This window comes from Benincasa hispida, chromosome 10 (assembly GCF_027475165.1).
Source record: "Benincasa hispida cultivar pf3 chromosome 10, pf3_genome.v1.1, whole genome shotgun sequence".
Classification (NCBI taxonomy): Eukaryota; Viridiplantae; Streptophyta; class Magnoliopsida; order Cucurbitales; family Cucurbitaceae; genus Benincasa; species Benincasa hispida.
The window spans coordinates 10,722,960-10,738,881 of record NC_143487.1 but is presented as its reverse complement, the minus strand read 5'-3'; the positions used below and the strand labels follow the sequence as shown (position 1 = coordinate 10,738,881).

Sequence of the window (15,922 nt, the reverse complement as noted above, 5' to 3'; positions counted from 1 at the left end):
GTCTCCATCGAAGGCGGCTTTAAGGTTGAATTGCAGAGTTAAGATTGGATGAATCTATAATTTATGATCGTATTTTGAATGTCTCATTCCATCTTTTTTATTTTTTTTTGTTTTTGGTTTTTTTTTTTTTTTGGTTGTTTATGGTTTTTTCAATGCGCTGGTAATCCACACTTTTGGGTCAATAAGGATGGATCGTACCAAAAGGAGGGTCAAAAGAACACCAAAGGGTACATATAGGGGAAGGTACTATCTTGTGTAAATAGACAGTTAATTTTGATTTTAGCGTACATATGTAGCTATAACCGGTCATATACTTGTTTTTAACTTCTTGATTACATTTTAGGCTGGAACGAAGCTTGTCTATACTTTGTTATCACTACCGGTTCCTTCTAAATCTTCAACTTGTTCTGGGGAACCAGACAGCAACCTTGTTTACAGAACTTTTCCTGACTACCTTACTCTTCAAAAGCTCCTTTTAGTTGGTTATGATGGATCTGGGACAAGTACTATATTCAAGCAGGTAGTCTCTAATTGGTCAATTGAGTATATGGTGCATCGTACCAATATCACTAGATTGTCTTTGGATAGTTCCATTGGTGGTTATATTATGAGAAATGATGCTCCATTTATTTTATCTCTGAGATAATGTGTGTACTCTATAGATTTCTTTAGTAATCTCAAATTTGTCTGCATTGCACTCCTTGATTTCAAATCTTTAGTAGTCCAATCAAGTTGGCAATCTCATTTTCTAAATGCTTTTGCAGGCCAAAATTCTATATAAAGATGCACCTTTCTCTAAAGATGAACGTGAAATTATTTAGTTAAAGATCTAGAGCAATGTGTACGGATATCTTGGTATAATTCTTGAAGGCCATGAGCGATTTGTGGAGGACAGTTTGGCTAAAATAAGGAAAAAACTATCTAATGAAGTTGACCCTGCTGGTAAGAGTTATGATTCTTGCCTTAATATCTATTCAAGACATTAGACAAAGTTACCTCTCATGTGCTTGCTAGTTACCTTGAACAGCAATTTTGGATAATGACTTAGGCTTTTTAGATTTAGCATTCAATTGTCCGTCAAATGCACAATTAGTGTTGAATAGTGAGCTTAAATAAGAAAAAATTCGTATGTCTTTTGGGTCTCAGCCTTGGGGGGGGGGGCATGAGTGCCCTTTGGATCAGTGGGAGTGGGCCACCAGTACTGGGTTATCAGGACAAAAAACTGATCACCTTGAGCCTGGAGCCAAGGATATGAAACATTTTACTAAAGACATCAAAACCTCTGGGTTATGTATCGATCTAACTATACATGATTACAGATTACTCTGTCCTCAAAGGCAATATACAGTGCCCTCGTCAGTTAGATTCTGTAGGATGCGGGTACTATGTGCAAAAGTATATACACGAAATAGTGCATAATCCTACTACTCCCATTACTAGCCTCGTATTTAAATTATTTATTTTTTATTTAGTGCTAGTTTTAATTTAATAAATGGACGTAAACTTATGTTGAATTTATCTTTTTTTTTCCTTTTTGTAGTTCAATACAAAAGATGCATATACACAATGAGAGATCGATGTAATTCGGACCCAATGGGCATGAATGTAAATTTATCTAACCATGATCTTTGTGAATGGAATTAGTACTAATATGATATTTGTGAATGAGAGAAATGATGGCCTTGTGTAAGTATTCTATGAAAGTCTGGTTCTGGTATTGTGATTCTTGTTTGTGGATAAATTCATAGGTGGAATACATGATATGTTTATTATTGGAAGTTGTATTCATGGAGTATTTGGTACCCTAAGAATATGTCCAGATAATGAGAGAATATATGTTGAGCAAATGTCCAGTATCCCTGTACAATCAAATGTGTGAAATGTTCAAGAGAGAGCTTGGCATGACACCGAATAAGATATATTTACTTGGCTAAACCTGTTTCATATAATCAGATTATGCATTCATTCTATTGAATGGAGATTACTTTTGCAATCTGACAGAAGTTGGTTATCTTGATTGTGTTACTGTTACATATGAGTTGACACTTCTGTTTTCTGTATCCTGATCACATTATAGCACGTTTCAATGTGCGTGACAAATTGAAGTTTCAATAACATTTGGCCTTTCATATGATTATATAAATGTGATTATGGTTATAATATTAATTTTTCTCCTTGGATCAGATTCTGCCTGAGGTTCATGCAAATGCAGCAGAAACATTATGTTTTATAGCCCGTAATGCCCTATCTGCTCTTGCTGCCAAACTTTATAGCCCTAGGTTGACCAAGAACTACTTCTTTATTTTTCAGTTTTTATGGTAGTATGTAGATAAGTGATCGTTGTTTTGACTTATCAATCACTTCTTATGCAGTTTTGTTGCAAGGATATTTGATCATGCTTTGGAAGATTCACATTCAAAGTCTGGCCTTGTGAATTCACGTTCTATATGCATTTCTTTGTTGGATCCAAAGAGATCATCAGCGTATTCTCCTTTGTTTCACTCTTTCCGAAATCAACATATGTATGAATGTCCAGTTCCTGTTGATCCAGAGACTGTTGGTGCAATGCTCCCTAAACTTGGTTAGTGTATGATGCTAGTTTCATTTATTTGATGGTGCCTTAGTTCACACTTGTGCTCTCTATATTCTCTAAATCAATGGTCTAGATGTATAAAAGAATCCATAGAAGTCATACAACTATCAATATCAGGTCAATAATCATCAAAGTTTCAGAGAAATATTTAATTGTTATTGATCTAATATTGATAGTTGTGTGCACTTTGTGGTTTCTCTTATACATTTAGCCCATTGATTTGGCATGCATGTACATAGTAGGAAAGCAGCATTGTGAGTAGCACTATGAATACAGCAGCATGGTCTCCATAATTGCAAATATTTGATTTACTTGTGGGAAGTAAAATTCTTCTATTAGTTTCTAATAGCACTTGTCTCACAGGTGATTTGTTAAAACTCTTAAACTTGTCATCTGATGATAAAGTATTACCCACAAGATATGGAGAATTACGACCTCCTCTTGGAAAACTTGTCATCTCGCAAATTATTATGGAGAAAATGCAGCTTTGAGGACCCTCCATGCGCCTGGCCGAGGTCTACTGCTAACTTTTACTGTGTGCAATAACTTTACTTGTTAAGTTGAAGTTAAATTCTAAATCTTTCTTCTGTAGTTGCTGGATGAGCTGAAGAAGAAGAATCCTGATAATAACACTATCTTTAATGTGGGTTCCAAACCGACATTAAAGCCCTTTAATGTCAGTTTAAAACCGACATTAAAGCCCGAATTACTTCTAGTGAGTAGATGTTCAAGAACTATTGACATGGTATGTTGAGGCTTAATTAGTTAAGAGGTAAAGCATTGAGGGCATTGGTAAGATTTAAGGGATTTTGACGTAGTGTACAAGTTCGAAACATGAACTAGCAAGACCATCAATTTGATTGAAAATGGAAATCAATCTAGCTCGAGGTAAACAAAAGTGGTATGTGCACAAAAGTACGTAAGTTGGATCTTCCAATATCACCATCTGCATAAGAGATAGACCGGTAAAAAAAGTTGAGTTGATAATAAGAAATTGTTATAGGTGGGTTTGGAGCAGTACAATATAGTATGTTTTTCCCTTGCATGGGGAATGAGTTAATTAGCTCTAGGGAATACAAGTAATTTAAGCTATGACTTATGAATTAAGAAGGTTTTATCGTAAAAACTAACTTCAGGGATCAATTACGATTATTATGAGGTTATGAAAATGTGTTATCAATTGACTGATGCTTTAGCATCAAGGGACTTCAAAACCTCATTTTTAAAGGGAATTTTTTACTCATCCACAACAGGGTCTAAGTAATGATATATGATTGTTTTGAGGCTAAAGGATAATATGAGGATTGGCTCAAGCAAGTTTTATAGCCCATGACAGTAAAGAGCCTCATGATGAGTTTCTCACGAATGTGAGACCTAATTAGACAGAGTTATTCTCAGACATGTAGACCCTAACAGAGACATCACAATCGACGCTTCTAGAGTAAAAGCACTTTTCAGTCATTTGTTCTAGTTCGTATCTTCATATGACGCATTATATAGCATGACCAGTTTCTCCACTACACATATGAAATTTTCCCTGTGACAGAATGATAAGCTCAGATATATGTTTTTAGTGGATAAGACTTTCTTAAGCTCACGACAGTTTTCATAATTTTCAGCTTGAACGTGTTAAAGTATTGTTGCTTTTCAGCATCTTAAGTTTCATAGTTATATATGGAAGGGGTTGTCACACCTTTTTTTATACTAGTTTTAGCTATGTCAAACAGTGACCTTCAGTTTACATCTAGTTTTTAGAAGAGTCTCCAGTTGGTATTGGGTACTCGATTGGATTTTAGTACAGTTTTTCATCCACAGACTGATGGTTAGAAAGAACGTTTGAACCAGACATTGGAGAATATGTTGTGCACTTGTGCATTATAGTTTTTAGGGAGTTGAGACTCTCACCTACATTTGATGGAATTCGCATAATAACAGTTATCCGGCTACAATTGGCATGTCACCGTTTGAATCCCTCTATAGGAAGAGTTGTAGGTCTCCTGTGTGTTGGGATAAGGTAGAAGAGAGAAAATAGCTAGGACCTGAGCTAGTGCAAGCCACGAGTGAGGCAATACAGAAGATTAAGGCTCATATGCAAACGGCCTAAAGCAAACAGAAAAGCTACGCCGATGTAAGATGTAAGGACCTGGAATTTAAGACTTGTGATAAAGTGTTCTTAATGGTGGCACATATGAAGGGTGTTTTGAGGTTTGGAAGGAAAGGGAAGTTGAGCCCGACGTTCGGACCTTTCAAGGTCTTGGATGGAATTGGTCTTGTAGCTTACCGATTGGTATTGCCTCCATCACGTTTTTCAGTTCATAATATATTCCATGTTTCGATGCAAAGAAAGTATGTAACAGATCCGTCCCATGTAGTTGACTTTGAGCCATTATGGTTGAATGGCAACTTGAGTTATGAAGAGAGACCTATGCAGATTCTCACCAGAGAGGTGAAGATGTTACGCAATAAGAAAATAGCACTCGTAAAGATTTCGTGGCAGAATAAGCAGTTCGAAGAGGCCACTTGGGAACGAGAGGATGAGATGAGGACCCAGTACTCAGAACTTTTTCAGGAATGAACTTTTGACGACGAAAGTTCTTTAAGGAAGGAAGAATGTAACACCCCGAATTTTGTTCTTAATGTAATTTCAATATTTTCTAGTATTAGAGGGCATTTTTGGAATTTTAGAAATTCAAAATGTAATTATTGTGATTTAATTGCTAAGAAAATGGTGTTTCAATTTAATGGTTCAATCGGAGGGAAGTTATGGAAATTGGACTGTTAACACAAATTTAATTTGAAATTAATGTCAAGAATTAATTTCATTTTTGAAGGGGGTTATGTCATACAAATTTAATTTGAAATTAATGTCAAAAATTAATTTCATTTTTGAAAGGGATTATGTCACACAAGTTTAATTTGAAATTAATATCAAGAATTAATTTCATTTTGGAAAGGGGTTATGTCACACAAGAATTAATGTCATGAATTAATTTCATTGTTAAAGAGGAATAGTTAAATTCTTTGTAAATTGAAAATTTTAAGGAAAAAAATAAGTTAAAAGTTAGAAGCAGGGTCTGATTGAAGGAAGATTTTGGACATTGGAACCTTGAGGGTGGTTATTGCTCAGGCTTCGTTGGAGAATTGAATACAAAGATTGATTATTGAAGACTGTCGCTTAGATCGATATCTGAATCTAGTATCGAAGTAAGTAATCTTACTTCTGGAACTGCCCACAGGCCAACACTAGATATATACTAGCATGATAGATGAATATTATGATAGAACGATAGCATGATAGACGGATAGTATAGTATGGCCAATATATGTTCTTGTATGAGGATCTGAAAGATTTATTTGTGCACATAGATACTTGCATGCTAGTATGAGTTGATACTTGATTCAATGAGATTGTATTTGATATGAGGATATTGAGACATATATGCATGTTGTAGAGCCATGATGTTGAGGTGTATATGTATGTTATAGAACCATGTTCTATACTTGTGATGTTGAGACTGTGATAGTGTCTTTATTGATTAGTTAGATGCCCACTAGTTGTTGAGTTTCCTTCAGGATTCACCAGAGATTATGTTTCCTTCGGGATTCACCAAAGATTGTATTTCCTTTGGAATTCACTAGGGATTGTGTTTCCTTCGAGATTCACCAGGGGTTGTGTTTCCCTCGGGATTCACTAGGGGTTATGTTTCCATCGGGATTCACTAGGGGTTGTGTTTCCCTCAATATTTACCAGGGGTTGTGTTTCCTTCGTGACCCACCAGACGTTGTGGATCCTACGCGACTCACCAAATGTTGTGGGTCCTACGGGACTTACTAGAGGTAGTGGATATACTTAACCACAATAGGATAGAAATCAGTTTTTCATGTATGTATGTATCCTATGAGGACTAGAGCAGTTCCAATGTTTCACCAGAAGTAGGCATCTAGAGGACATGGATGTCTAGCCTGACCCCAGTAGTGGGTTACTTACTGAGTATTTTATACTCATCCTTTCTCATGTTGTCGTTTCAGGTAAAAGTAGAGATGCGCCAACGAATGATAAGTGAAATTCGTGATCGAGCCATTGGGACCAGTTTTATGCTTCTGCCCATGATATTTAGATTTCTTTTCATGTTTGAAACTTTCAGTTTTGATGTTTGAAACTTTCTATTAAGATTTGTTTTTTGACTTATGTATTTCCATTTATGACTTATGGGTACCTTATCATTTGATTTTAATATTTGAATTTAATGAAGATCTTTTAAGTTACCTTATTTATTTAGCATTTATTTCAATATAAAAAGGGTGTCGTTTTAACTTCCATGCATGCATGCGTTTCGTAACGGCATAGCTTGAGTCCTAGGAAGTTGGATCATTACATTTTCGATCCGGTTGGGGGTGGGTTCGACGTTAGCTCCAGTCAGCTTCAGCAGCAAGTGGCGGCTCAATTTCTTGAAGCACTGGATGTGTTGGGCATGAAGGTAACTCACAACAGATAAGTGTTGGGCATGAAGCATCAGCAGTAGGGACTTGTGAGGAATGAGGGCAGCAACATGAAGCACCAACGGCAGTGGCATAGGTTCTCGGTAATAGCAAGGGTGTGAGTTGTCAATCGGAAACAGTAGGCGCGTTCTTTGTCTATAGAAGAATGAGGGAAAAGAAATTCTTTGGGAGACAGAAGTGAGAAGTGAAAAAAGAATAAGGTAAAACTTAGGGTTTTAAATCACCCTATTCCGACACCTTACATGGCGTCGGGAAAAGTGGGTTCTCCTAATGGTAGTTTAAACTACTGTCGAGAGAGCCTTAAAAAAGTTTACCAAAAATTTTTTAAAATCTCGATGCCTCCCCTCTACCATCGGAATAAATCTCCCAACGCCTAAACCATAGCAGAGAGAAGCCTTAAATTTTTTTTCCCACCTTTTTTATGGCGACTGTCTAGAAAATGGAATCGGGAACACCTTTTTTTCTCGCGCCATTGCAACCACCGTCGGGATATCCTATTTTTTTATGCCAAAAAAAGTGTTGGAAAATTGAGTTTTCCCGACGTTTTTTTTTTTTTTTTGCATCGAGAAAACTTTCGTCGGAAAAAACCTAATTTCTTGTAATGAGTTTTTATAGAATTTATTTTCAAAAACTACAGACTAAAAGCATCTATTGTATTTTTTTTTTTTTTTTTTTGCATCGAGAAAACTTTCGTCGGAAAAAACCTAATTTCTTGTAATGAGTTTTTATAGAATTTATTTTCAAAAACTACAGACTAAAAGCCAAATGGTTATCACACCAGGTACTGGTTTTGGGATAGTTGTATGCATAGCAAAAATAGATATGAAATTGGCACGTGTCCTTACTTTTATTTATTAACAATTTGAATATTTAAAGCATCTATTGTATAGAGCTTGGAACAACGGTTCCAATGAAATTTGAATCACTCAAATCATAGTTGAAAGTAAGAAGATATAGCCAAAACAATCGTAACAGAAAAATCCCTAGTTGATGACGTGGCATATTTTATTCATCGAAGTGGACCAATTGAAAGGTGTCACTTGGAGCAATGAAGAAGTGACACATGGTGGACTTTTGATTTTTGAATTTATTTTTTAATATATATATATATATATGTATGTATGTATATATATATATGTATGTATGTATATATATATATATATGTATATATATATATTACTATTTTATATTATGTTTGTGTCTAACGGATAGTTAAGTTTAAATCTCCACCATTCAATTTTCGTTTACCAGCATCCAATGACACAAATTGAAATTGGTTTTCACCTACTTCCCTTTCTTTTTAACTCTTCATCTTCTTTAAAATTAAAACAATAATTTTATTATTTTCAATCCTCCATAACTCATTAAGCGACCACTGTTGCTCTCTCTCCAAGCTTCAATTTTTTCTATCTTCAATTCATTAAGTGCTAAAATTTGTAAATCTCACTCTTTTAAAGAATTTGTCAAGTGTGTTCTTTATTTTTCCAAAATATTGCAAGGGTTGCTCATGATCCTTGAAAAGAGTTGTAACGGTTTGATCCTCAACCGTGGAAAGGATTGGGTTTGTTCTTGCTCCCGAAAAAAGAACATTGTAACCGTTCGAGTCTTAAACCATGGAAAAAGTCAAGTTTGAGTAATATACTCAAGAGGAGCTTGGGAAGTGGATGTAGGTCAGTTATGTCAAACCACTATAAAATTACCGATGTCAATATTTTTAGTCCTCTCCTATTTAATTTTGTAATTAATTTGTTAATAAATTTCTTTGCATGAAATTAATTGCTACAATTCTTTTTTAAAATTAATTGCTACAATTTGTTCTTGAATTTGTTTATGTCAATTTCTTATCTTTTTTAAGTGAATGTATTTGTATGAAATTTTATTTAAAATAATTTTTAGCTAAAAGGATATCAATTTATTTAATTAGGCCCACTTATTAAAAATTTTGATTAGTTTTAGATAAACCCTACTCACCCCTATAGGGTTTCCATACCGATTCTACAATTGATATTAGAGTCAATTGCTCTTGTTTATAATAAAAAATATTTTTCATAAATCATTTTGGATTGATACTCATTGTTTGAGTTTTTCAGTCCAACAATTAGTATCAGAGTGGTTGCTCTTTTGATTAAAGTAATTTCCAAATATCATTTTTGTACTTTAAGTATCTTATTGATATTTTGAAAAATTATTTGAAAGCCTAATTGCTAGAGCTGTGGCAACTTTAGAAAATCATTGTGTTGATAGACCCCCATTCTATGATGCTAATAGAAATTGTAATGTTTGGAAAAATAGAATGACAACATTTATGCTTGCTATGGATTTTAGTGTTTTGTATGTTTGTGAGCATGATTTGTCAAAATTTGGACTGAATAATGAGTTGCTCACTTTTAATGCTAAAGCCATAAATATCATATATTCATGTGTATTGGATAGACAAATATGTGATAAAATTTTACATTTTGAGTATGCCTATGATATTTGGAATTTTCTTCATAATATGTATAGCTTAGAAAATTCTCCTTGTACTACTAATATTTTATTTGATATGAAGGAGAAATATAATTTTCAAAATCAAGAAAAGATTCATGAAGTGAAAAATGAAAAATGTGATAAGTCCTCTTTCTGTTTGATAGCCCATTCGAAAAACAACTCCGGTAATGAGTCCGATGAAGATGAGGTAAGTCTCAAATCTCTATCATATGATGAGTTATATGATGCATTTGAAAGTATACAATGTGATTTTGAAAGAGTTAACTCTAGATATATGAAATTATCAAAGAAGTTTGTTGTATTGTCTATTGAGAATGAATCATTGATAAATGAAAATGCATGTTTGAAAAGTGGATCTAATAATGTATTGTTGCATAATAAAGTTGATGATTGTTAAAAGAAAATGGATAGGACCCAAAACAATATAACAACCCACTAGAATCTCCTCCAAAAAATCAACGAAATAACTATTCTCCAAAATACCACAAATAAATCATCGAGTAATCACTAAGCAATCAATCATACAATAGACAGCAATAAACAACAAAATTGTAGAAGACTAAAAATAAAGAGCACACACGAATTATACGTGGAAAACTCCTTCGATGTAAAAAGTAAAAACCACGGGACTTGTGAGGAGTCCACTCTTGTCAACTTCTTTTATTATGATAAAATTGAGGAAAAAAGAACCCAAGTCAGTCATACAAAAATTCACAACCCACCAATACTTTCATACATAAAAGATGAACACTTCAGATATAAAAAGAATGAAAATCACCTAGTTTTTCAGATTTTGTTCTCCAGTGATTACGGACAAATCAAAGCTCCAAAAAATTACCCAACCGTTCAAAACGAGACCCTATGTGTTCCGAACAGGCTGATCAAATGTTAGCACGATCCAACAGTTCAAACTCTGGCAATCGCCAACTTTGTGGAAGTTGTTGCTGAAAATTTGAACTACTGTCTTTCTCTCCGATTTTCTGCCTCTTTTTTACTCTATTTTTCCTTAGGTCATCCTCATACTACATAAAGAAAACCTAGGGCTTATAAGATGGGTCAATCTAAAAATTAGCCCAATTGGGCTCATAAAACACAAGTTCAAAATAAAATCTTGTTTGTGCAACAAGTGGGCTGGACACCCACAATAATCTCTCTCTCCAGCCCAACATAGGGAAGACTCAATCACATCCATGATCACTTGAACCTCATCTCGGTAAGCTTACTACAAAGCTCAATCTTGCTTCCGGGAACTACCTTAGTTAACATATCTGCATTATTCTTGGAAGTGTGGACTTTCTTCAAATTCAATCTCTCCTCTTCAATTACATCTCATAGCAATGATATATAATGTCAATATGTTTAATACGCGCATGATACATTGGATTCTTGCTAAAATCCATAGCACTCTGACTATCACAAAATATAACATACTCACCTTGTTTCAAACCCAACTCTTGAAGGAACCTTTTAAGTCATAACAACTCTTTGCTTCCTTCCATTGCTGCAATATACTCTGTCTCAGTTGTAGACAATGCTACACATTTTTGTAGCTTGGATTGCCATGAGATGGCTCCCTCTGAAAATGTAAACATATAACCTAAGTTAGAGTTTTTGTTATCAATATCACCTGTCATGTCGCATCAATGTAGCCTTCAAGCATAGGTTTACCACCTCCATAACACAAACTCAATTTAGAGGTGCCCCATAAGTTTCTGAAGATCCACTTCACTACTGTTTACTGAGTCTTACCTGGATTGGATAGAAAATGACCCACTAGGTTGATGATATGTGTAATATCAAGTCTAGTACACACCATAGCATACATTAAAGAACTAACGACAGAAGAGTAAGGAATGGATGACATAACTTCTTTCTCTTTCTCTGTTGTAGGGCAAGCTCTCTTACTTAGCTTAAAGTGAGTTGCCAGTGACGTACTAACAAGCTTAGCATGCTTCATATTGAACATTTCCAGCACCTATTCAATATACTTCTATTGGGATAACAACAATTTCCCAGCTTTCTCGTCACGAGCAATCTCCATCCCTAAGATTTATTTTGCATGACTCAAATCTTTCATGTTAAATGAATTGGACAAGTCTTTCTTTGAATTTTGAATCATATCTATATCTTGTCCAACTATCAACATATCATCTATATATAAAAGAAGAATGATGAAGTTGCCTACAGAAAACTTTCTAAAATATACACAAGAATCAGTTGTAGTTCGTTTATAATCATCGCTTATCATAAGCGAATCAAATTTTTTGTACCATTTCCTTGGTGCCTGTTTAAGCCCATAATGACTCTTCTTCAACTTGCAAACAAGTTTATCTTTCCCTTTTTCTTCAAATCTTTCAGGTTGCTCCATGTAGATCTCTTCATGCAAGTCACCATATAAAAAAATTGTTTTTACATCAAGTTGCTCTATCTCAAGATCAAGATTTGCTGCTAATCCCAACACTGTTCTGATATATATCATTCTGACCACTGGAGAGAAGATCTCATCAAAGTCAATGCCCATTTTTTGGTTGCTTCCCTTAACCAATAATCTAGCTTTGTACCTCACTATCTTCTTACCATCCTTCTTGTACTTGAAAATCCATCTATATTGCAATACTTTCTTACTCTTTGGAAGCTTCACTAGCTCATAGGTTTCATTCTTTTCCAGGAAATTTATCTCCCTCTTCATCGCGTTGACCCACTGATTTTTTTCATCATGAGACAAGACCTCTTGATAGTTCTCTAGTTCTCCATCTTCATTAACTAGAATGAACTCTGAGTTTGGATATCTTGTTGAAGTTTTATGCATTCTGGTGGACTTTTGATCCTAAGTATCACTTGGGGAATAGATTGCTCCCCCTCCTCATGAACTTCTCCATGAATCACTTCCCCATATGCATCTTCCTCATGAACTTCTTCATCGGATGAAGACTCAAAATCATCATAAACAACATGATCTGGTACATTACCATCAGGTTGTATCTCACCAACCTCATTATATATATCATCAACATTCTCATTTTTTGGCTGAACAACAAAAGGAGTAGAAGTAGAATCATTTATAGTATCAAAACACAACTCTAAAGTAGAAGTGTATCTTGTACTAAGAAGATCTGCACATTTCTCATGCTCAAAGAATACAACACCTTTGCTTTTCATTACCTTTTTATTTTCTGGATTGTAGAGCCTATAACCATACTCTTAATCCCTATACCCAACAAAAAACACATGGATTGGTCTTCGAATCAAGCTTTGATAAATGTTCCTTAGGCACATGCATGTATGCCTTGCTGCCAAAGACTCTGAGATGCAAATAAGTGAGATTGTGTCCCTTCCATGCTCTCTCTGGAATGTTTAGACCAAGAGGAATTGATGTAGATTGATTAATCAAATACACGACACATTGCACTGCTTCACTCCAAACTGTCTTACGAAGATCAGACATTCTAAGTATACTTCCCACGTTTTCCACAATGGTTCTATTCATCCTCTCAGCAACTCCATTGTATTGTGGTGTGTCTGGCTCTATCTTCTCATGTCTAATGCCTTTTTGTGAACAATACTACTTGAACTCATTCGAAATATACTCACCATTGTCAAATCGAAGACACTTCAATTTTCTTTCGGTCTCCCTTTCTACCATGACATGAAACTTTCTAGAAACCTCGAACACTTGGCTTTTTATCTTCAACATATACACCCAACTTCTTCGAGTAGCATCGTCAAGAAAAGTGACAAAATATTTATTGCCACCAAGTGACTCCACCTTAATAGGCCCACAAATATCAGAATGTATTAAATCCAATTTTCCTTGCCTTCTAGTGGATTTCCTAGAAAAGTAAATTCTGTGTTGCTTATCTTCCAAACAATGATTACAAGGGTCAAGAGAAACTGTTTTATCGATAGGGATAAAAGATTTACCTGCCAACAATTTAATCCCCTTATCGCTCATATGACCTAGCCTTTGATGCCATAAATTTGGATAATTCTTTTTTTTTCCTACTGCATACAACTCAAAATAATATATGCTCAAGTTTGTTTTATACAAAGAGCAACACAACTCACTTCGAGCAACTATTAATGAACCCTTAGACAATTTCCACTTACCATTACAAAAGGTATGTCGAAATCCTTCTTGATCAAGGATATTTGTAGAAAACAAGTTAAGGCATAAATCAGGAGTATGGCATATATTATTTAATGTAGGTCTGCACCCAACACTTGTCTTCACATAAATATCATCTAACCCAACTATGCTAGCTGAGCTTTTGTTTCCCATCTTCACACTACTAAAAATCACAAGATTGATAGTTCATGAAATACTCTTTTTTGGGAACATAATGATATGAAGCACCTAAATCTACCATCCACTCTGTGTTTGAACTCTCTACATGATGACACTCACTAGTTGCACAAATCAAGGTGACAACATTATCACTCTAAGAAATAATCACTACAGTATTTTTATCATCTTCTTCTTTTTGTGAGTCTTTCTTCTTACTTTGTTATTTCTTCCGATGATAATAAAACTTTTTTATATGGCCAAGTTTGTTACAATAATGACATATCTTAGTCTCTTTGTCTCTAGACTTGGACCTCCCTTCTGAGTTACCACGATCTTTAAGTCCTTTACTCTTGTTACTTCCATGATTCTTAGCAACAAGAGCATGTGAATTATCAACTCTCATCTCCTTTCTTCTTATCTCTTCATCGAACATGCTTTGTTTGATAACATCCAAAGACAAAATACCTTCTAGAGTAGAGTTACTAATAGTCACGACCAAGGTTTTCTAGCTGTTCGGCAAAGAACTCAACAAGAACAAAGTCTGCAATTCATCATCAAAATCAATTTTCATAATACTCAGCTTATTAATAATATCTTGAAAGTCACTCAAATGCTTAGAAACAGACTTCTCGTCCTTCAATTTCAAATTAATAAGTTGCTTGATTAAATAAGCTTTGTTATCTGTGGTCTTCCTTTCATAAAAACCTTCTAATTTCTTCCACAACTCATATGGGTTAGACTCCTCAGATACATGGTTGAAAATGTTGATATCAACCCACTACCTAATAATCGCCAAAGTTTTTCTCTTTAACTTTCCTCAATCTTTTTCTTCCATTTTCTCTGGTTTTGTAGGTTTTGAAATTGTATCATCTACTTTTGTGGTTGTTTCAATTGGATCAAACAAATCTGTGCAATATAACAAATCCTCCATCATCGGTCTCCTAATGGAATACTTGGATGTCAATTTTATATTGAACTAGCTCCAGTAGACTCTATAACAATGATTAAATTAAAACCCGCTCTCATACCAACTAATAAGATCCAAACAATATAACAATAACCTACTAGGATCTCCTCCAAAACAATCAACCAAATAATTATTTTCCAAAAGACCACAAGTAAATCACTAAATAATCACCAAACAATCAACCAAACAAAGAACAGCAATAAACCACAAAATTCTGGAAACTAAAAAAAAAAAGAGTACACACGAATTATAAATGGAAAACCCCTTCGATGTAAAGAGTAAAAACCACGGGACTTGTGAGGAGTCCACCATTGTCAACTTTTCTTCTTATGATAAAATTGAGAGAAAAAGAACCAAAATTAGTCATACAAAGTTTCACAACCCACCAATAGTTTCATAATAAAAGATGAACACTTGAGAGATACAAAGAATAAAAATCACCTAGTTTTCCAGATTTTATTCGTCAATGATTACGAAAAAATCAGAGCTCCAAACAACGACCCAACCGTTCAAAACAAGACCTTATGTGTTTCGAATAGGCTGACCAAATTTTAGCACGATCCAACAGTTCAAACTCCGACAATTGACAACTTTGTGGAAGTTGTCACTGAAAAACTGAACTACTGTCTTTCTCTCTGATTTTCTGCCTTTTTTTCACTTTTTTTTCCTTTAGGTTATCCTCATATCACATAAAAGAAAACCTAGGACTTACAAGATGGGCCAATCTAAATATTAGTACGATTGGGCTCACAAAACACAAGTTTAAAATAAAGTCTTGCTTGTGTAACAAGTGGGTGGACACCCACAACAAAAATTGCATTGAATGATAAAAAAAAATTTCTTGAAAAAAAATGAATGATGAGCTCATATCTTTATCATGTGAGTTGAAAGTTGAGTTGAATGATTTGAGAAATGAAAAATGAGAAATTTAAATCTTGTTCTTTGGAAATGAAAGATGAAATTACTAGTTTGAAAGATCAAATTCTTGATTTGAAAAATAGCAATACTTCTTTAGAAAAAAAAAAGAAAATTTCTTTTATTGATAAAATTAAATTTCTTGATTGTGATATTGATGAGAAAAATAAGC

The 15,922-nt window shown here is 34.4% G+C and overlaps 1 protein-coding gene across 1 annotated transcript; it reads left to right on the top strand.

Moving 5' to 3' along the window:
- Nucleotides 1–4,769: 4,769 nt before the first annotated feature.
- On the top strand, nucleotides 4,770–5,168 carry LOC120088924 (uncharacterized). Its single transcript, XM_039046362.1, has one exon. The coding sequence runs from the start codon at nucleotides 4,770–4,772 to the stop codon at nucleotides 5,166–5,168; it is 399 nt and encodes a 132-aa protein (XP_038902290.1).
- The last annotated feature ends 10,754 nt before the right edge of the window (nucleotides 5,169–15,922 follow it).